Genomic DNA, 22,190 nt, shown 5'->3' on the forward strand with positions numbered 1-22,190 from the left:
ACTCACACCTTCACCCCCAGCCCTGCCTGGGCCCATGACACACCCACAGCTCCCTGAAGTTTGCCTTTGTAGTTGATAATTAGATACTGGGAGACTCTTCCCAGACTCGACTATAAGCTCCGTGAGCAGTGTCCACCCCAGAGCTGAGCACAGTGTCTGGCACATCACAGGTGATCAATAAACCCCACTGACTGATGTACCGATGCACATGCAGCCCCTGGGGCGGAAGATGGGGAGCCTGTACCTTGTCAAACACTCGGTCGTGCAGTGAGAAGGATGCCATCAGCGTGGTCTTGGTGAAAGTGAAGGCTTGGGTGATACCAAACACCAGCACGGACACCATGCTCCCTGCATACACCCACTGGTACACCCTCGGCCCGGTGTCTGCCGGCACCGGGCCCACCTCACACGTGCTCATGACGCCGTGAGGCCCACATGTCATCTTGGGAGGAAAACAAGAGGCACCAAGAATTGATCAACTGTCAAAAGAATGGGAATTTTTCAGAGAATCTTTCCAGGGAGAAGAAACTAAAAAGGAGTGCATACTTGTTAAGAATGAGTCAGGTGGTAAAATCAAGTCAGTTCCCTGTGGGGACTCCTGAGCTTTGCAAGGGTCCTACTGCTGTGCCGCTGGGCCCCCAAGGGCCCCTGGCTGACGAGGCTCAGCACAGTCAGCGAGAAAAGCAGAGCAGACAAACCAGATTTGTACAGGGCAGTCATCTCAGAAATCAACTGCACCTCAGGAGACCAGAGGTGATGCTGGGCCAGGAAAATCACAGAAGCAACAATATGTGGGTTCCATATGCTGGCCGAGCAACACTCAGGCAGCCCAGACAGGCCAGGGAATCAGAGACCTGATGGCAGAAACCACCAGGCCTTCGGGGAGACTCAGGAGCTTCTCTGTATGATGGGCCAGCCCCCCCCAGGGCCCTCTGCCTTTCCTTTTCTCAGGGTGCGCCTAGGAGGGCGCTGGTCCACTGCCCTGAAGTCGGCGGTGGGGAGGAGGGAGCCTGATGAGCCAAGGACTCTGGGAGGATTCAAGGAGACCACACTCCATCCTGCACGAGGAGAACACGTGTTTTCGCCTGCATTTCTGGAGGGAGGCCATCTCCTCCTCCTGAAAAAGTGGCAGTTTTGCTTTTCTCTGAGCCATGTGCTAAAAGTCAAGACTGCCTTTGGGGAGCGAACAAGCATCTTTCTTCTAAATGCCATTTTGCTTATTACAGCAATAGCGGAAATGGAAACCAGAAGCTGGATGAACATCCATAAAAGCAAAAGCATCCCTGGGGAGCTAACTGACCAAAGGACCATCTTGAAGAGGAGGTTTCGCTGCGCTGTGGGCTATGCCCACAGTGTCTGGTAGTGGCGCCAATGCGTGGGTCAGCCATCATTGCTGCTGCCCAATTAGAATGGCACTGGCCTACTGGGGAAGCACCACGTGTAGGGAGAGGCTCTGCTCTGACTCACCCCTTGGGTTCTCCAAGGAAAGGGCTCTTCATGAGCAAGCAGGTATCTGGGGGACATTCCAGAGATGGCTCTCTTTTTGCACAGAGAAGGCCACCCCTTGGCTTCTCCCCTTGGGACTGTTCTCAGGGAGCTATGCCAAATTCCAGTAGGGCAATCGCATCCTCTCCCCTGCCCATGTCTTCCCAGGACCTCCTCCCTTTGGTTGTCATAGAAACAGAACTGTACCCAAATGTAATCTTGGAGGATGGGCAGGCAACCCCACAGCATTTCCCGGGGCTCCAGGAAAGCTTTGAAACCATAGGCCAAAATCTGGGAGAGTTTCCAGCAAGCTTGAGGGAGAGCAGATTTATCTGTCCTTCCCAGGAGGGGCTTGGCCTAGATGAGAGCTGGGGAGGCAGAGAGAGGCCCCCCAATGGCCCTACAGCACATCCAGGGACCCAGTCTGACTTTTGCATGTCTTATTCCTGTAGGGGAGCAGAGCCAGGTAGAACTCTCTGACACCAGACAGTGTCCATGACAAGATGCCAGTTCCTCTTCAGAGGCAAGAAGACAGAAATCTGTGTTAGGCTTCCCCAGCCCTTCCCAGACACTCCTCAGAGGTGCCTTACGACAGAGGTTGCAGAACTGACCCTATCCTGCATGTGCACGACTCCAGCCATGCTGCACTTGCCTGGCACAAGCTTTTTAGCCAATCCTTTAACATTTGAAGGTGGCACATACAAATTTGGATGCCCCGCTTGTCTTGAAAAATCAAGAGGGATTTCAGGAGTTGAGTTGTGTAGTGTAAGCAGCTGCCCTCAGCCTCGTGGAGAGGGCTGTGGAAGGCTCATTGTATGGTGTTCAGACTCTCCATTAGGAACTGACTCAGCATTTCCCAAAGCCAAAAGGGAACTCAGCTGTGAGCCTTTGTTTAACCAGACACCCAGCCACACGTTGCTGAAGACGGAGCTGCGGATCATCACGAGGAAGAGAGACCACGGAGAGAGGAAGTACCCTGCGGGGGAGGATAGAGGGCCAGGGGTTACAGACGCCAGGGGGCTGTCGGGGCCTCCTCTTCCTTGGGTCCAACCCTGGTGGGAAAATCAAAGCCTGTAGGAAAATGGCCTCTACCCCGGGAACCACTTTCTAGGCTGATGTGACAAGTCTGAGTGTTAGGTCCCTGAACCCCCCAATGGGAACATCTGTTCCACCTGGTTGGAACACGGGTCCAAATTGTCAACATATTAAAAAAACAAACAAACCCCACTATTCACTTTAATAGATATGACTCAGTATTTTAAAACAAACAAAATCCCTGAGGGGAGACAAGGAATGAAACTCTCAGGTATGTTTTGCTCGTGGAGATGACTCTCGCACTGAAGACAGGCAACGAGTGGGTGGCTGCTGTCCTCAGCGATCAGAGAGCGAGGTTACACAAGAACCATAGCTGGGTCACGCTGCTGCTCACTCAGATTCAATAAAGGGAGTCTGGCAGCTTTAATGGAGATAAAGGATGATTCCATTTAAAAGGCTGTTTTATCAGACTTTAGATTTTTAGGAGGAAAGAATAAAAGCACTGATAAATGACCCTAGCATAAAGAGAGTAATTGTTAAAGAAACCATAAAACATGAACCCAACAGTTTAAGAAAGAATTTTTTAATGCAAATTAAATCAAGAAACCCGTTGTTTTCTACCGAACCTCCAGAAGCCTTAATGTACGTGTGATAAGTTTTCCAGGTCACGGTTCCTCCCCGGGGGGACTCAGTCTGGATGAGCTGGTGCAGAGGAACCGTGGGGACAAACACAAGTCCTGCGGCGCTCCCCGCGGGGCAGGCCCCCTCCCGCCCACTCCCGGCCACCGCTAGGGCCAACTGCCATCCTTTCTTCCACTAACCCTATGCTTTGAAATTTCCAACATACTTTTTGCTCATTTTGTTTTATTTGGTCCTCATTACAGCCCTGTGAGGCAGGTGATTTTCAGTGTTTTGAGAAATATATTTATTAAGCACCTACTATGTGCTCAGCCCTGGGGAGACGGGTTGTCTTGATCTAGTTCTGCAGAAGCAGATCCTAAGAAGAGGATGTGAACGCATGCAGTTTACTCCAGAGCTAAAGGGTACAGGGAAAGGAAGGCAACAATAAAAGGTGTCTCATCAAGGCAGCAGCACCCATGGGCGATGGGAGCTTAACCCAGCACAGAGAAATCTCAGGCTGGGACAGAACTACAACTCAGAGGTCTTTCTCGTGATCAGCGGGATCTGGGATGTTTCTACACAAACTCCCGTTGGCTGTTGGGTGAGGGCTCTCCCCAGGGGCTAATTTCCCAGCACTTCTACCTTGACCTGCAGCTGGCAGCTATGAGAGAGCCCCAGGCAAAGGGATGCAGGTATGGCAGCTGGGTGTTGGGTTGTGTGCGCAGAAGTGCTAAGGGCACACGCACCATCTACTACAGGGCCAACAAGAAGGCAGCTACCATGGAGCTCACACCATGAGAAGAAACCTGGGGCATCCTCCCAGGTGGGTTGCTGATTCCCTCCACGTGGCTGTCCCAAGTCCTCTCCATTTTCCAAAGGGTGAGGGCAAATGACCGTCAAGCTCTCATTGAAACAGCTTTCAGAGGTGCAGGGAGGCTGCCTAAGAGCTCCCAGAAGCCAGGGTTGAATGCACGTCTCTTCCCTCTCCTACACAGAGGAGCATGAAAATGTCTGCTCCGAAGCAGCACGCTGTAGTTATACCTGGCTCTTGTAAACAGAGATAAATAGAGCCAGACAAGGGGGCCCCCCTTCGCAGGGCTGTCTGCATCCTGCCCTGGCAAGGAGAACTGTCCCATCTCAAAGGCGCCGCCATGAATAGAGCTGCCATTATCCTCTCTGCCTGGGAACCCTCGCGCTTCTTTGAAATGTTCAGCCTGACTTTCACTCATTGTGTCTCCCTCTGGGGCTGCAGCGTGAGGGGGTCACCTCGATGGGTCGGCAGAGCCTAACGAATGGCACCCTAGAGCGTAAGAGGAACTGTCAGATCCCCTTGCAGCCCCCGCCCAGTCAGCCATGCTGCTGATGCTCTGCTCACCTTCGCTGCCCCTGGAAAATGCCCTCGTGCCAGCCCAGTGGGCTGTCACCTTCAACCCTTCCCTTCCTATAGCTCTCAGGGCATTTAATTTCACACTTTCCCTTTCCTCTCCAGAGAAGGGGCATGAGGAGGAGAATAGGGGCAGGATTTACTCTCCCCACAGGACCCCAAATCCTGAGCAGCCTGGAGCTTCCCTGGGAAAGCGTGGAAGAGACTACAGGCCCCCCCGACTTCAGCCTTGGCCGCCTCCAGAGTGATAAAAATATATTGTCTTTCCAAATGGGCACGCATTTGTCACAAGCACCATTAATGGTGCCAACTTTCATCGATAAGAAGACTCACATTTTTTCCCTGCATTTTAGCATCTCTGAAATCAGGATGTGTCCCATTCGGTAGTATGCCATATCATCTAATTGGCAGAGACTTTTCTTAGTGCTACATAAAATGATGGTGCTCTCAAAATGGATGGCATCTGAAATTTGATCGAATATGCTAAGGGTTTTCTTCAGCTACACATTTTTGAGGGACCTTGCTGTGGGCACTTTGAGCTAGGGGTATTTTGATCTCTGCCCTCTCAGTGCCCAGTGAGGGGCAGGGCACAGAGTAGGTGCTCAACAAATGTTGACTGGATAAAGGGATGGAAGGCAACAGAGTCTAAGGAGGAGAGACAGCTCACCAAGTTTATCTCCCACATCTCTCCTCTCTGCCTTCCTGGAATTGCCTGATGCCCTCGAGCCCAAGTCCTCCCCTTTCCCCTCCTTGTCACCAGAGTGTCCCTGGCAAGCTCCTACATATGCTTAAAGGACCAGTCCAAAGTTCACCTCCTCTGTGAAGCCCTCCCTGACTTCTCACTCCCACCCCCGCTCCCCATTACTCTTATCACAGTTTCCCATGATTATCCTCTTGCATGTGGCTCCCACCAGACCAAAAGATTCCGAGGACAGGGGCATATTTTCTTTCTCTTCCCAGCCTAGCTTAGTGCCTGGCACATAGTAGAATGTTGAGTCCCTTTGTGGAAAGAATGAATAACCTTATCCCACCTCAGTCTCTTCATGGTTGCACAATGCTTTCTCAATGCTCCCCATAAAGACTGGGAAACATCTCCTGTGTGCACTTTTGCGTGTAATTAATCTCTGTGCATTGCTTTGATCTTTCCAACTAATCATCAGCATCATCGTCATTATAACAACAACTACTGAGGGTTGCTACATGTCGGCACTGTGTTATTCATTCTATGTACAGTTTCTAATGTAATCTTTGCAAGAACCTATGAAGTTGGTACTCTTATTTCCCCCATTTTATGGATTAAGGAGCTAAGGTTCAGAGTGGCCAAGTACCTTGCTTCAAAGTCATAAAACTAGTAAGTGGCTGAGCCAGAATTTGGACTCCGGCAGTTGAGCCCCGAGGCTCACACTATAGTGAACCACATAATTCTAGCTGCCCCAAAGGACATACAGTGTGCCTACGCTTCTCTGTCCCCAATGGTGGGTGCCCAACACATAATTAAGAGTATGTAACTGAGGGAATGAAAGGTAAATACCTTTTATGTCTACAAACTCTGATTCTGTTTCAGGTTCTTTTCCATCATGTTTCTCATGTCTGGAGCCAAAACTAGGGTGAGAAATAAGGAGAGATCTGTGTCCACTCGTGAGCCATGGGTGATAAGAGAGGTGTGATTGGAACTCTGATTGCACCAGCTTCTTCATCTCTCTCAGCAGGGCTCTCCTTAAGGGCTTCCACCACTGCTGCATCATAAATGTGATCAGGATCCTGGAGACAAAATGAAATTGCTCTGAAAATGAAATGAAAGAACTTCTCCAGGCCAGAAATCATGAGGGAAGGTACCCAATCTTTTGCACCCAAGGCCGAAGAGTTTTAACTTGAATTGCAACCCTCAGAGGTTGTGAATCAGTTTTGCATAGAGTCCTCTCTCCTCCATTAACTGTTCCCTTTTCACAGATCTCTCCATCTTCCAACAAGATGACTTGGTCACAACACTCCAGGAACTGCAGAGATATTAAAGCAATCTACAACGAGCTTCTGCCTTGGAAGAGAGAGAAGAGAGCCGTGCCAGACTCCCATTCAGCAGTGTCCCAGGCTCATCTGGTCCAGGGGTTCTCAACCTTGGCACCACTGACATTGAGGGCCATATAATTCTTTGTTGGGGGGTGGGGTGGGGTGGGGACTGACCTGTGCATTGTAGGATATTTAGCAGCCTCCCTGGCTTCTACCCACTAGATGTCAGGAGCACCTCCTCCCCAAGGTGTGACAAGCAAAAGTGTTTCCAGACATTGCCCAGTGCCGGCTAGGAGGCAGAATGGCCCCCAGTTGAGAAGCACTGATTTAGTGCCCACGGGTCTCGTGAGTATAAAAGAGACCTTTGGTTGCCACTGTGAAGCATATTGAGCCTTCCTTTGCCATTGCTTCCTACGTGAGCTGCTGTGCTAAGAAATCTCGTCATGGAGACTTGGGAGTATGAAATTGACAAAGTCACTGCAGCCAAGGTTTGGTGGAGAGGGGAAATATGACCTCAGAGATGGCTTCCCTCTGTTGTAACATTACAAGCCCACCTCATCATCCTCATCTAGGCTACAGGTGATGTAGCCTACCGTGCAGTCTCCGGCCTCCAGGCCACACTACCTGACCTGAGGAGTTTACACCAGCTTTATCTGTACAATAAAAATATAGCCGCATTTCATGATAGCATCCTACATTTTGCCCAAAGCACTTCTGTTTTTCTAATTTGAGTTCCCTTCATTTCCATATCATGCCTGAAATCAAAGAGCTGCTAAGAGGAGTTTCCTTTCATTTTGGAATGAGACCAAGCTCTCCCCATAGGGTCAGCCCATCTAGGGGCAGGAAGACCCTCTTAGAGGTGGACAAGATGCTGTGAGATCTAAGATCGTTCAGCCAAAACAGGGCCTTGAAATACAGGCCTTTCCCCTGTGCTTTGGGGTTCACCCGAGGTCAAATCTACCTTTGATGCTCTTGATTGAAACCCTGAAAGAAGTAGCTGCATTTGGTCCTTGTGCATCTGATTGGGTTTGGGGGGAAGAGGGTGGTGCCCAAAAGGCCAAATGACAGCAGTTTCGCTTGGCTTTGGACAGCTCCAGCCTTCCTGCTTCCTTTGTACTATCTGCCCTGTCCACTTTCCCAGACAGCCCAAGGAGGGACAGTCTGGCTTTTAATGTCCAGTTGAGACACTTTCTGACAGAGCCATTTTCCTGAAAATCACCTCTCACCTTTGCACAGCATCTTCTAACTTTCAAAGACCGATCTCGTCTCCTATCTCTCAGTCTCCCACAACCCAGTGAAGAAAGCAGGTCGCGTTATTATCAGCCCATTTCTCAGATGTGGAAACTGAGGCACAGATGTAGGGGCACACATTCCAGCCCCCGAAGTTCCTGGTGCAGCCCCTCTGGCCAGCAAGTTCCCAGTTCTCTCCAGTGAGATTAGGTGTGATCTGAGCAGCTTTGTTCTGCAAGCTCACGAAATCTGGCCCTGGGTTGGATTTCAGTGGCAGGCCAGCAGCCTCATTTCATTTGTTTCCTCAAGTAATAGAAGGGCAATCGTCCAGCCTGAGCACCCGGAAGCATACAGATTGCCCGCGGGCCCCAGAGTAAAAGCAGCCCGAGAAATGTTCTGGAAAAGCCCACAGGCTCCAGGTCCGGGCTCTGAGTGCCTCCTCCCCAACAACTGATGGGCAGACTGAGACTCCAGTGCCATCTGGTGGCTACCTGTATTTTTCAACACACAAAAAGTAAGATGAAATGACCTTGGTGAAAAATAGAGTCTCTGAGGCCTCCTGGGTTCTTGCCTGAGTTCATACCGCTGGTGAGTGAGGTTCAGAGATTGGGCCAGGGCCAAGGTCACATTCTCCCCCCTTGAGGACTCCTGCAAAGACAGCTCTGACCCACATCCATCAGGTGCCGGGAGTCTCCCTGTGCACCCCCAGGACTCCAGGAGGACAGCCCTCCCTGCTACATGTGGTCTCCAGGGACGGGACCCTTGCACTGCAGAGCTGTGGTCACCATATTTAGCACCCTAGATGGGCGAGAGCCCGTTCCCAGTCACCTCATGGGGGCCCAGAAGAAATCCAACCTTCTCCTCACCCTGGTCCCTTGCCCAGCAGAGGAACGAGGAGGTCTTGTCTGCACCAGCCCAGCTGGATGCTTCCTGGAGGTGACAGATGCCACTCAGAGGAAACCTGAGCAATCCCCACATGCAAAATTCAGATGCTTGGAGCTTATTCTGAGGTCTCTAGCCCTCAGCAAACAGAGGCAGAGGCTGGGGGCAAAGCCACAGGTATAGGAAGGCCTGGTTTTCCTGGGTCTTGAAGAAACTTTTTCCTCTTTGGCCAGCCCTTCTGGCCACTGACAGAGGAGGCTAAAGATGCTGGCTACAGCATCCTGTAGCCATGGCAACTTCATTTGCTGCCAGCTCCCATCCCAGCTTGACTTACCTTTGCAAAGGCTGAGAGTTCTGCCTCTTACCCCTAGTTTAACGTTTCTCCCCAGGTGGCAGGAGAGTCAGAAGACAGGACTTCTGCTGCCTCTGTTCCAATTGACCTCTCATTACAGGCCAGTCCAGTGGGCTCTCTCCTCCTGCAGGGGATGCACACGCATGTGCATGCACACGTACACCCACACACAGAGCACATCTCTGGGGAGTCACTGTAGGACAGGGGTAACCTGGCTTATCTCAGGGTAGAGAGGGGTCCTGGATTCCCACCAGGCATCCAGAACCCTTTACATGGGGCTGACATTGTAAGAATTGTCCCCACCCTGCCAAATTCCCAAGCTCATTCAGGGGATTCAGTCAGTCCCCTTCCTGGGCAATATTCATGTTCCTAAGCCTGAGATCGTGGCTCTGGGCAGGGAGAAGCTTCTTGCCTTAGTTCTGAAGTCCTGGTCTCCAGCCTTTTTCCCCTGGGGAGTGGTGCCAGGGGTATCTGGACCTCTCATCAAGGGATCTGTCATCTCCTGCCACCTCAGGCCTGCCCAGCCCTTGCGGGAGGAAAGGTTGGTCTAAATGTTCCTACCCGACTTCCCATCTCCCCACCGTCAGTGGTCCAGAGCTGGAGAAGCTGCCCCGTGTTCACCCCACAGGTAGGGGTCAGTGGTCCAGAGCTGGAGAATCTCCCTCTGATGGAGGAAAGGTCTTGGCCCCTTGAGCCCAAAGGTAGGGCAACGGAAGCCGTGCACAGAGAGGAGCAGGCAGGGCCAGGTGCGAGCCAGGATGGCCGGGGACGGTCACGGTGTCTCCTGTGCACCGCTCCCCTTCCCTGACCTGGTCCAGGTGAGGACAACAGGTTTAGGCAGAAGAAGAGACTCTGTGAGCATCAAGTACCGTGCCCATTTCATGACCTCACGGGTCCTGCTGGTCCCAGTCACCTGCAGCTGGTGGGTCACCAGGTCTTCCCCCTGAGCGCCTTCTCAATGCACTCCTCAAAGATGTGCTTCCCCATGTGGGTGTCCACGGCCGACAGCGGGTCATCCAGCAGGTAGATCTCATGGTTCAAGTAGACGGCTCGGGCCAGGCTGATCCTCTGCCTCTGTCCCCCAGAGAGGTTGAGGCCCTGCTCCCCGATCTGCAGACAAGGGCAATGCTACTTACTTACTGTCCATCGCCAGACCCCATTCCCCACCCTGCAGTCCTTGGGGACCAGGAACTTCCTGAAGCTTCTCTAGATTCTTCTTCAGACTGCTCATCACCCCTTACAGGAACCCCCTGGCCACACCAGTTACCCTGGAGAGTGGAAAGGTCCACTTCTGCAGGAAGCCTGATGGGCAGTGGCAAATAGGGAAAAGTTCCTTCCGGTGTTGAGTGAGGGGTACCTGGCTCACAACAGCCCCATCCCAGTGCAATCCTGTAGGGAGGGGCTACATCTTGACCACTAACACCAAGGGGCATTGTTGAGTAGGAAGCTCTGGGCAAGTGGACAAGTGAACAGGAAGGAAAACTGTCTGGGAGAAGAGGGACAAGGGGTCTCTCTTTGTTTACCTGTGGATCAACTTCCCGCCCCCACTAGGCAAGTCTAAGCTCCATGAAGATAACAGACATGTCAGCCTTTTTTGTCATTACATCCCTAAGGCCTGGCACCACACCTGGCCCAGAGCAGGTGCTCAATAAACATTTGTTGGAAAGATGAAAAGCTTAGGTTGCCTACTTCAGGTGATTCTATCCAATGGACCCCAAAGTGAGCCTCCGGGAGTTCAGCCAGGTGTTGTGCTGAACACTGGGGCTGGACACATGAAGTGGGACCAGAAAATTCCCCTGTCTACTGGGAACTAGCATCTTAGCGGTGTGGGGGGGCGGCGGGGGCGGTTGCTAGTTATACACATAATAATGGCACAAAGAAGAATTTAACAAGTGCCAACTGAGAAGCATAAACTAAGTACTTTGGGGCAAATTACTTTAGACTCTGGGTCTGGGGAAAGTCTTCCTCAAGGGTGTGGATTTGGGGTGGGAACTTGAAGGGTGGCAACTGGCAGAAGCAGAGGTCTAGAGCCTGGAAGGCGAGCGCACACCTAGGCAGGCAGGTAGGGGTGGGTGGAAGCAAACCCTGGCAGGAAGGCCAGGGCTGCAGTGGCTGTGACGACCATTTCTTTGATGCAGGCACACGGAGGTACCAGCAGAGAATGACAATGTGCTCTGAACTGGGCTTTCTTCAGGATGCCTCATTCTTTGGGCTCCTGGGCAGAGTGGGAAGACTGTGCAGAGGGTACACTGGGATGGGAAGACAGAAGATGTGCTTCCCCATGTGGGTGTCCACGGCCGACAGCGGGTCATCCAGCAGGTAGATCTCATGGTTCAAGTAGACGGCTCGGGCCAGGCTGATCCTCTGCCTCTGTCCCCCAGAGAGGTTGAGGCCCTGCTCCCCGATCTGCAGACAAGGGCAATGCTACTTACTTACTGTCCATCGCCAGACCCCATTCCCCACCCTGCAGTCCTTGGGGACCAGGAACTTCCTGAAGCTTCTCTAGATTCTTCTTCAGACTGCTCATCACCCCTTACAGGAACCCCCTGGCCACACCAGTTACCCTGGAGAGTGGAAAGGTCCACTTCTGCAGGAAGCCTGATGGGCAGTGGCAAATAGGGAAAAGTTCCTTCCGGTGTTGAGTGAGGGGTACCTGGCTCACAACAGCCCCATCCCAGTGCAATCCTGTAGGGAGGGGCTACATCTTGACCACTAACACCAAGGGGCATTGTTGAGTAGGAAGCTCTGGGCAAGTGGACAAGTGAACAGGAAGGAAAACTGTCTGGGAGAAGAGGGACAAGGGGTCTCTCTTTGTTTACCTGTGGATCAACTTCCCGCCCCCACTAGGCAAGTCTAAGCTCCATGAAGATAACAGACATGTCAGCCTTTTTTGTCATTACATCCCTAAGGCCTGGCACCACACCTGGCCCAGAGCAGGTGCTCAATAAACATTTGTTGGAAAGATGAAAAGCTTAGGTTGCCTACTTCAGGTGATTCTATCCAATGGACCCCAAAGTGAGCCTCCGGGAGTTCAGCCAGGTGTTGTGCTGAACACTGGGGCTGGACACATGAAGTGGGACCAGAAAATTCCCCTGTCTACTGGGAACTAGCATCTTAGCGGTGTGGGGGGGCGGCGGGGGCGGTTGCTAGTTATACACATAATAATGGCACAAAGAAGAATTTAACAAGTGCCAACTGAGAAGCATAAACTAAGTACTTTGGGGCAAATTACTTTAGACTCTGGGTCTGGGGAAAGTCTTCCTCAAGGGTGTGGATTTGGGGTGGGAACTTGAAGGGTGGCAACTGGCAGAAGCAGAGGTCTAGAGCCTGGAAGGCGAGCGCACACCTAGGCAGGCAGGTAGGGGTGGGTGGAAGCAAACCCTGGCAGGAAGGCCAGGGCTGCAGTGGCTGTGACGACCATTTCTTTGATGCAGGCACACGGAGGTACCAGCAGAGAATGACAATGTGCTCTGAACTGGGCTTTCTTCAGGATGCCTCATTCTTTGGGCTCCTGGGCAGAGTGGGAAGACTGTGCAGAGGGTACACTGGGATGGGAAGACAGAAGGTGGCCCGGTGACTCCCCTGGGTCACCTGAGTTGGCAGGCTCAGCCCAGGACCCAGCCAGCCCTTTAAACAAAACCCTGGGGGGCAATGTTTGGAGATGACCCTTATACTCCTGGGCGGGCAGGGCCAGTGAGGCAGGAAGGGGCCCTCGAGCCTCCAGCCACAATGCTGTACCCTTGGCCTCTGTCTTAGGATGACAGAGCTGGCCCAGGAGGTGAGGAAGCACCTTTCACCAGAAGCCTTCCCTGAGATGACAGGCAAATTGGAAGTGACCCCAAGAGTGACCAGGCTGAGCCCAGCACAAGTGGAGTTGGTGTCACATCCATTGTGGTATCTCCCAAGAAAGGACCCAGGTGGAGAATGCAGAATGGTAGAACCTGACTTTCCCCACATTTCCTGGGATCTTTCTGTCCTCTGGGGCACACGGATATGAAGGAGCTGGTGCCTGCAGAGCTTCAGCCCATAGGACCTGGCGGTTGATCTGCCATGAGCCGCTGTGGGGCTGAGCTCTGGGTTTGACTCACCTCAGTCAAGTGTCCGTAAGGTGGGGTGCTCAGGTCCACCTGAAGGGCACAGACACGAATCGTGTGCTGATACCTGTGGGTGGAAAGCTAGAAGTCAGCACGGTGAGAAAGACCCCACGTCCATGCAGGCCTAGGTTGCTCCAAAGGTGAGCTGGTGCCATGGACGGGCGAGGAGGTGGCTGATTGCTTGGTCTTTGATGTCCAAGGGCAGCTTCCCCTTGACCTCTGCCCTGCTTACCTGATGCAGAGTTGACTTGGGAGGGCCCCTCTGCTCACGGGCTTCCCACCATTCGAGAAAGATGAAATCAGTGCATATGAAACACCTGAAGGGAAAATTGCTCGTGGGAGTCAGAGCAGGGAGTCACCAATGAGGGCTGAGGTCGCTGGAGGAGGCCTCCCAGAGGCCGCAAGACCACTAGTAGACGAGGAGAAGCGTGTGGGTGGTGCCAGCTTAGAGTGAGCAGGCAGGTCACAGGTAGCTACCCGGCAGGTGGCGCACTACGTCCTGGCAGCTCTTGACGCCCTGAGCATTGTGCCCATGTGTCAACTTTAGGGCTGGTGTGCCTGGTGGTTAAGACCAGTAGCTTTGGAATCAGAACAACCTGGGCTTGAATCCATCTGGGTAACCTCGAACAAATGACTGTACCTCCCTGATCCTCACTCTCTACTCTACACAATAGGCTAATAACTCTCATTGGGTTGTGAGAAGTGGGAACACACATATCAAGCCAAGAGCATGCTGTCGTGCGCAAATTTTCCATCAGCGGTGGTTTTAATTAATGTTATCACCTTTGCCAATCTTTGACTATGAGATTCAGACTGCTCAGCGCATCTTCATCTTCTTGCCAGCTCCACCCCCATCTTAAACTTCCCCCCACCCTCCTGCTTCCTGTGGTCCTGAGAGTCTCAATATCCACCCCAGGAGTAGAACCCCTGCTAGAGATGCCACATAGGAAGGTGCTCAGTCCATCCTTCAAGCCCAGTTCAAGCGCCACCCTCTCTTCCCTCTTGTGACCTCTGCTGCCTCTGAACGGTCCACCACAGTCTCCTGCCCTTAGCACATTCCTCCTTGGCCCGTTATGCATCTCCTACAACCCTTTACAGACTTGAGCACCTCAAGGGCAAAGTTACATCTGAGCCACTCTGCTGGCCCACATGGTCCTGCATAGTCCTGTGTCTTGCAGGTATTTGGTAAATATTTGCTCTCTGATGTCCTAATAATAAAAGACAGGAATCCCTCCCTCCAGTCTGCTTCTGGCGAAAGAGAAGCCATTCCAGGCAGGGCTGGGAGGAGGCACAGGCAAAGGCAGTCCAGGAGATGCTGAGCAGAACAGTTCGGCTGGTGCCAAGGACTCCCTGACTGAGCTTCTTGATGACAGGATGTCGTGGCCAGGAAAAAGGAGGGGAGGCAACAGATCTCTTGCTGAGAACCCACATGCTGGCCGATGTCGTCAGTAAGGATAGAGTTTGTGGGTTCAGGCAATAAGATGTGAAAGTCCAGACCACAGTTAAAGAGCTGACAGCCAGATATGTAAAACCAACTCCATTTGTCTTTCCTTCAGCATCATGGCACTTGAGGGGGCTGTCAGGCAGTTCCAGTGGGAACAAATGATGCTGGCCTGCAGTTCCTCTGACATTTAATAGCTTTGACCTTTGGCAGGTCAGCTCTCCTCTCTGGGCCTCAACCTCTTCATCTGTAAAATGGGGATATGATGCCAGGACCTCCCTTAAATGGGTGGTTATGGGGCTCTAACGAGAGAATGTACATGGCAGCACACCAAACTCGGCAAAGAACCTTAGGAAGCTATTTCCAGAGCTTAAATACAATGGTCCAAAGTGAATTCAAAAATTATGACTTGAACTTTGTTTTCATTCCATTAGGTCGTTCTGAGGACATCAGCAGTGATATATCCTGAAAACTGGTGTCAATTAATAGTTTCAGGGCTGACTAATTGCATACCTGCTGCACTCAATTTCAAGGAAAGTTCTTGTTACTTGGCCTCAAGCAAACTTGCCAGATTCCTCTTCCTCCAGTCAGACACCATATGCACTGTTACAGAGAACCTCAGAACATATGCTACTCTGCACTGGGACTGAGTGGCGATTCCGTACGTTTCTGAGAGCGTGATCACAGGTCTGCAGAAGGCACCTCTCCTGAACTCTTGGATCAGGAAGAGAAAAAGCAACATCCATTTGGATCTGACAAATGTTTAATCAGAACTCGTTAAAGAAACCCAGTTAGCAATCATTACCAATGCCATCAGCATCTGTAGCAGATTATATACCAAATACTAAAACGCCTCATGCTTTCAAAGTTAATATTACCTTTGGTGATCATACTTTTCTCCAAATAATATGTTTTTTCTCACATTTCCCTGAAAGATCCATGCTTGCTGGGAAACGTAGGCCAGAGTCTCGTTGAAGGCCACGATCCCTTGTTGTAACTGCATCTGGAGCAACAACACCAGAGAACCTTCAGGAGCCAGGCCTTGCCACCTTCTCCTCGGGGCGGGGGCGGGGGGGGCCGTTGCACACTTGCCACCCACTTACTGTATGAGCACTGAGGGTGACAAGCTGTCTTGCCACACACTGCAAAGCCCGGCTGTGCAGACCAAGGGTCTCAAAGTCAAACATCTGCGAGAGGCCAGGTGGGCATGTTCCAGAAGGGGCAGAGGTGAGCCCTGTGCTCTGGAGAGCACAGGCTGCAAGGCTTCTGCTGGCACACGTGCACCTTTGTGCAGCTAGGATGAGATGCTTTCTGAGCAGACCCATCACAAAGGCTCCCTCTTCCCCCAGGTGCACTGGCTAGAGCCCACCCTCCTCAGCCAGGCCCCCAGGGAGAGGGCACAGCCTGCACTGCTGTGGATGGTGGCCCTGGCATGCCCCATCCTAAGGAAGCAACCTTGACTCCATCGCACAGTTGGTGCCAAGCAAGGATGCAAGCCTGCTGTGGCGAGTTTCTAATTTTTCAAGAGGAGTTGGAAAGTCTAGTTTCATGTAGAACTTCTGAACTTTCAAAACAATGAGGAATCCAATTAAGAAACATGCATGGGCTCCGGTCTGTGACCCTGAGTACCCACGTTCATTTAAGATGGCCCTTCATGGTGAGCCTCAGCAGATAACGGGAGAGGCTAGTGGTGGTGCCATGTTTGTAGCTGTCAGGAAAGGGTGTATGAGGCAGGCCGTGGTGCTCAGGGCTGGTGCGCATGGGCCAGTGGCAGTGTGTTGGGGACAGCCAAGGACGATAGCCAAGGTGGCCGAGGGATGTGACCCCATTCCTCCTCAGGAATGGTCTAAGGGATAGAGAACATTAGACTTGGAGAAGAGAGAATGATAATAACAATGACAACAACGACAGCAACTATGATAATAACAGCTAAAATGAATAGGGTATATGCCAGGCACTGTGTTAAGTGCATATAAAATGCTAATCACTGTGGCTGGTGCTGGGAATTGTCCTGTAACTACTGTTATATCAGTTATCTCATTTAGTCTTCATCACAACATCCTTAGCCCCATTTTACAGATGAGCCAACCAGGGCTCAGAGAGGTTAAGTGACTTATCCATGCTCATGAGACTGAGATAGCTGGTGAAACCATGCCGTCCAGAGCCCACTCACTTAACCCAGTGACCATGTGAGGGGCCTCCCAAGTGACCACGTGAGGGGACTGATCCCACCACTGTCACATGGGAGATGGATTCTGTTTTCTCTGGGACATTCCACAGGAGCAGACCATAGGGTAGAAGTTAAAAGGAGGCAAATTTCACTCCCATATACCTCAAATCTCTCTAAAGAGATAATGAGTTCCCCATCACTGGAGGCATCTGAGCATAGGTTGACTCATCTCTTATAGGATTTGGTGGAAAGGACTCATGTTATTAGGTGGAGAATTGGGCTGGGTCACCTGTAATGCCCCTACCGACTCTAGGTTATCAAAGGCACTCACGCTGAATCCCGGAGCCTGAGGGACCGCCACAGCTCACCTAACTCAGCCCCTGCCTCCGCCTTCAAGCAGGGAAGGAGTTTTCACTCTTTCTACAAATGAGTCAGCTGAGGCCAGAATGAGTCACCCTGGTCTGGAGGGGCTCTTCTGAGCCTAGCATCCCCCTGTCTCTATTGCAGGCAAAGGCAATCCCAGGTGTCCAAACTTCCCTTTAGGAACACAGAGTGGAGAGAAAGAGAACTTAATTTCTTTCCCCAGAAAATTTCTCATTCATTTGGAATGAGAAGCCTTGGCAACTGTGAACTATTCATTTACCGTGGATACGGTGAATGGCTTGGCCATTTCCCTGGGGTCAAGCAGCTAGAAGTAGCAGACAAAGGAGGAAAGTGCACCCGCCCTCCCTTGCTACCGCGAGGTGTGCTCTGGTTCACACATTCATTAAGCCCCTCCCCCGTTGAGGAACAGCTGCTCAGGGCAGACACTGGGGAAATGGAGATGGATCTAAAGTCACCGAGAGTCGCAGTTTCCTGGGTTTTTCCCGCCAAGCTGCCTGGCCGGCCTTTCTATTTAGCACAGGCCAAGCATGTCATGAGAAAACCATGGATTTAATGATCCATTGCTTCCTTTGACCAAGATGGAGCTCCAGGCAAGGAAGCTATCACTGCTTAACTCATGTCCTCAGGAGGCAAACCGGGGAGAGTGCGTGGAAGGCTCGGCCCTGCCTGCCATGGGCCTGGAACTGCCAAGTGCTTTGACCTCCTGGGCATCATCGTTAACTATGAGCACAGAGTCCAGTGCGGCCGAGCCCAGGGCCCCAAACGTGGCCAGCAGGGAACCACTCCATCGTCACAACGCTCAGCACACAGCTTACCTGTCCTAGGAGAGCTGCAAGGAGGGAGCTCTTTCCACTTCCAACATTCCCACAGATGCCCAAGACCTTCCCCTACCAGAGAAACAGAAAAAAGACAGTCATTCTCCGAGTTCTTAGAGGGTCACCACCAAACTGCACTGGCCAGGCCAGGCAGGGACCAGTGGGGCACTGCTGGCTCTGTGAGGTGGTAGTTGCAGCCTCACCCCCCAACACTGATACACGGCCTCATAGGAGGCAGGAGCCTCAGTCTGCACAACCCAGCACAGCACCCAGAGGGCTTCTAGAAGTCATGTATAAGCACCGGTGCAGAACGGCCTTGCGCTGCTCTGGGACACACAGGCCCTGAACCGAGGGTGGTCCTGTGCCAACTCCAGGAAAGTAAATCTAATGGACGTCAGAGGCTGCACAGCCCAGAGGGACTGTGACAGCCTGCAAGTACAGAAGGCCGGGTGCTTTTTAAAAGTCCTCTTAAAGCATCCTTCCTCCATCACAACTCGGTCTGAAATTACTGAGCAGTTATGCTGTTCCAGCGTGTTGGCTTCATGGATTTTTCTACAGCTGCAGATTTATCAATTCAGCTAACAAATCATTGCTAAAGCCTGCTTTGTGCCAGGTGCTGTGCTGAACACCAGCAATAGCAAATACAGCAAAGAACATCACAGTCAAAAGTCTGGGTCTGCCCGCACGGAGCTTATGTTTTAGTTGGGGAGACAGTAAACAAGATAAGTAAGTAAAATATGGAGTATGTCAGATACATGCCATGGAAGCAGATAAAGCAGCGAGGAGATGGGGCCGGGGAGCCTTACTGGACACGTGGACCTCTTAGCTTGAGCTCTCCCAGAAGGAGACCCCAAAGCAAGGAATTGAATGAAGGTAGCTTGCTGGGGAGCTGCAGAAAACACCCGGTGGGGGAGGGGTATGGTACAGGAGGAAGAAGGTGGCCCATCAAGGGAGTGCTCTTAGGTCAGCTCCCACAGAAGGCAAATGAAGCTCAATGCTGCTGGGAAACTCAAGGAATTGCAGAAACTGAGCCTGGCTTTGTCCCCCCAATGGCTGAGGGAGTCAGGTTAAATAGCCAACAGTCAGTGTTTGAGAGCTGCTCCCTCGGCTGTTGACGTCTTGGCTTACTGAGGGTGGTGGGGAGGGCCCTCAGGCACACAGATGCAGATCTGGCAGCTGGAAGATGGCCAGGCCACACGGATGGGTCACTGACAGTACCTGCTACAGGTGATGTCTGAGTAAGACCCGGAGGGGGCAAGGGAGTGAGCCGTGTAGTTATGGCGGGGGGGGGCACAGCTGGCAGAATAGGAGTCCATGTGGAGACTCTGAGGCGAGACCACTCTTGTGTTCAAGCAGATATTGCAATGCAGCAGTTGGAACATCTAGAACATTCTCACTGAGACCTGCTCCCAGTGATGCCTCAGAGCAAAGATGCCCAGCACGGGGCCAAATGTGGCTTCTTTCCCACCTGAGCTAGACCAGAGGGCCCCTCGCCTGCCTGCTACCCCCAGCACAAGAGGGTTGTTGCCTGTCATCATTCAGCCCTTGGAGAAGTCTTTACTGAGCGCCAGATACTGCACTAGGCACTGGCAATAAAGCAGTGATCAAGGTAGACGCAGTCCCTGCCTTTACTGTCACTGGCGCTGCAGGTAAGTGAAGCGGATCCATTTTAATTCCACCAAAAGGGCTACAAGGAACCGGGGCATTATGAAGACTTTGGGACAAAGAGACACAGGGATGGATCCAGCTTCCCTAGACATTTGGCTCTTTGTTGAGTCCTGTCCACTACTTGTGGCCAGATCTAAGCCTTCTAGATTCATCCTTGTCTTCAGCAGGAAATCCATGAGGCCTGCACCCCTGAGTTTCTGATTATTTGGAAAACATTATTGGAAACCTACTCTGTGCCGGGCTCTGGGCTCAGTGTAAGGCCACACGACTGTGAACAAGTTCACAGATACGTGCCCTGACCTCAAGGAGGCTATGGTCTAATGGAATCTTAGAACTAAATTTGGAAAAACATAGATGCCTTGAGTTTAGGACATTTAAGGGCAGCACTTAAGCTGGACACGATTGTTAGAGGAAAAAGGCAACAGCAATAGCTCCTGTCCGTGGGGACTTAGCATTTGTGCGTGATGTGTCTTTCCGTCCTCCCATCCACCTTGTGAAGTGGGTACTATTATTAAAATACCCATGGAGCAGGTAAAGAAACTGGCTTGAAGAGGTTAGGCAATATGCTTAAGGCCATGCGGCTGGTGAGCGGCTGGGACTGGAACCCGGGTCCACCAGGCTAGAGAGGCATAGCCCTAATCCCCAAGATATTGTGCTGCACCCTTTGTCTTCACCTTATTTCACAAACTGTTTGACCATGTCCTTGACGACAAGTCATGAGCCACCAACGTACTGAGAAGGAGGAAAGCGATTGAAGGGCTAAGAGGAGGCTTCTTTACAACACGAGAGCAGTTCACTGAGTCCTCTCTGGAGCAACGCTGAAGGCGTGGTTGAAGTGATCTGGGTGCTGCACGTCATAGGCGGGGAAGAGTGATGAGAAAGCAAGTGGGCTGCACACAGCAAGACTTCACTGAGAGCCAAGCTCAATTGCACTCAGCCAACCAAATATCATTTCCAATGAATATGTGCAGAGAGCCTTGTTAGCTACGAGGTATCACTCTACACCAGTTACGGAGCCTAGCGTCACATAATACATGAGAACCTCTCCCTCTATAGTGCTCACATGGGGAAAGGGTGAGTCAACAAGATGGGAGATTAAAATACTAGGCACGAGATTAATGCTGAGCCCTTTGCAGCAAAATCAACACTGCCATCGGGCTGTGGGCTGACGAGTACCCAGGGCAAGAAAACCACATGCAAGGGAAGGTCAAACATTCCCCAAATGCAGAGCTGCTCTAAGGACTCTACCCCCCAATCCCGAGGGGAGGGGAGCAATCAGCAGAATCTGGCTGGCTTCTGTTCCTAGGCTGCTTGTGGCACTCATTTTGCTTTTTACAAGAGCAGTGTCGCTTGGTGGTTAAGAGCAGATGGTGGCACCAGGCACCCTGGGTGTGAAGCCCTCTTCTGCCACTTTCGAGCTGTATGACTTGGACGAGTTATTTAACCCACTGTGCCTCTGGTTCCTCAGTCATAAAGTGGGGCAGCTATACACGCACCTCATAAGGTTATTGGGGTAGATAAATGAGTTAATTATGTGCCTCGTAAATAGAAATTGCTCATAACTGTCAGCTATTATAATCTATTATTAGACTCCAACGTGAAATTAAGAACAAATCTGAAAAGATTTATGAAAGCTAGTCAGTTTGAGTCTAGCCACCTGAAATGGATTGTCCATTAAACACGGCAACTGGCTTTCAACTCCTGTGGAATTTGAAGATCGGCACTAATACAACCACTAAGACAACAGTATTCTCTCAGCTTGAAGAGATGTCTCCAGGGTTCATTTGCATAGCTTTAAAATTTGGGGAGAAATGGAGACATCCCACCACGACCTCCTGCTCAAACTGAATTATATTCAGCCTTGAGAAGGCCATGGTCATGTGACACAAGGAAGAAGGATGGAGGCCACACCTTTGGAACACACACCCACCTTTCTCATCACAAAGCTTATATTGTGCAGAACCCATTTGGGGCTGCCACGTTGCTCCTGGGCACTGGTGACTCCCTGACCTGACGGACTCAGACTGTATGCCTCTGGCCTCTGTTTCTTAAAAGATGCTTCTTCTGGTTCTGCACTGTCTTTAGGTCACTTTTCCCCCTGGTTTCTTGCTCCCATGTCAAGGTGGCATTTGCTAAAAGCAAGACTGTATCTGGCTCTTCTGGTTGGGTGATGTAAGATGGGGGGCTTTTAGCTATGAGAATTTTCTAAGAGTAAAGAAACAAAATTAACTTGGCAGACGTCATCCATTTGCAAGAATCATCCCAGTATATCTTCTAATGACCCCAAATCATAATCTTGGGAATTCTACCTGGGACATCCAGGAAAGGTATTCTGAAGATATTCCCCCAGGAGAAGCTGCAGCAAAAATAGTCTATTAGCTCATACTATGTAGAACGGATGCCTTTTTAACCACAAGGCCTATCTGGGTCACCCACATTGGAGAATGCTGATCCCAGCTGCAATTTACCCTTATGCCCAAGATGGCCAGCTTTTGCCAGTCTTTGGGTGGTTGGCTTCACTGCTTGACACTAATGCTTATGAAACCAAGGTCACATGTTCTGTCTCTGCTGTGTCTTCTTCCTAAGTCCCCACTCAGCTCAGTTCAACAAAACACCTGCCAA

General features: G+C 51.4%; 1 protein-coding gene across 1 annotated transcript in view; it reads right to left on the reverse strand.

Annotated features, from left to right (window-relative positions):
- The window catches only part of LOC112401279 (multidrug resistance-associated protein 9), a 60,824-nt gene that overhangs the window by 19,318 nt on the left and 19,316 nt on the right, over positions 1–22,190 (reverse strand). The window contains 14 exon segments of the mRNA XM_024747450.1: positions 245–447; positions 2,369–2,461; positions 3,147–3,257; positions 6,057–6,115; positions 6,162–6,308; positions 6,397–6,459; positions 6,461–6,522; positions 9,910–9,929; positions 9,932–10,106; positions 13,085–13,157; positions 15,410–15,534; positions 17,901–17,972; positions 21,499–21,620; positions 21,623–21,775. Coding sequence (XP_024603218.1) covers positions 245–447; positions 2,369–2,461; positions 3,147–3,257; positions 6,057–6,115; positions 6,162–6,308; positions 6,397–6,459; positions 6,461–6,522; positions 9,910–9,929; positions 9,932–10,106; positions 13,085–13,157; positions 15,410–15,534; positions 17,901–17,972; positions 21,499–21,620; positions 21,623–21,775 — 1,478 coding nt within the window.

This window comes from Neophocaena asiaeorientalis, unplaced genomic scaffold, assembly GCF_003031525.2.
Source record: "Neophocaena asiaeorientalis asiaeorientalis breed wild unplaced genomic scaffold, Neophocaena_asiaeorientalis_V1.1 scaffold438, whole genome shotgun sequence".
In the NCBI taxonomy this organism is placed as follows: Eukaryota; Metazoa; Chordata; class Mammalia; order Artiodactyla; family Phocoenidae; genus Neophocaena; species Neophocaena asiaeorientalis.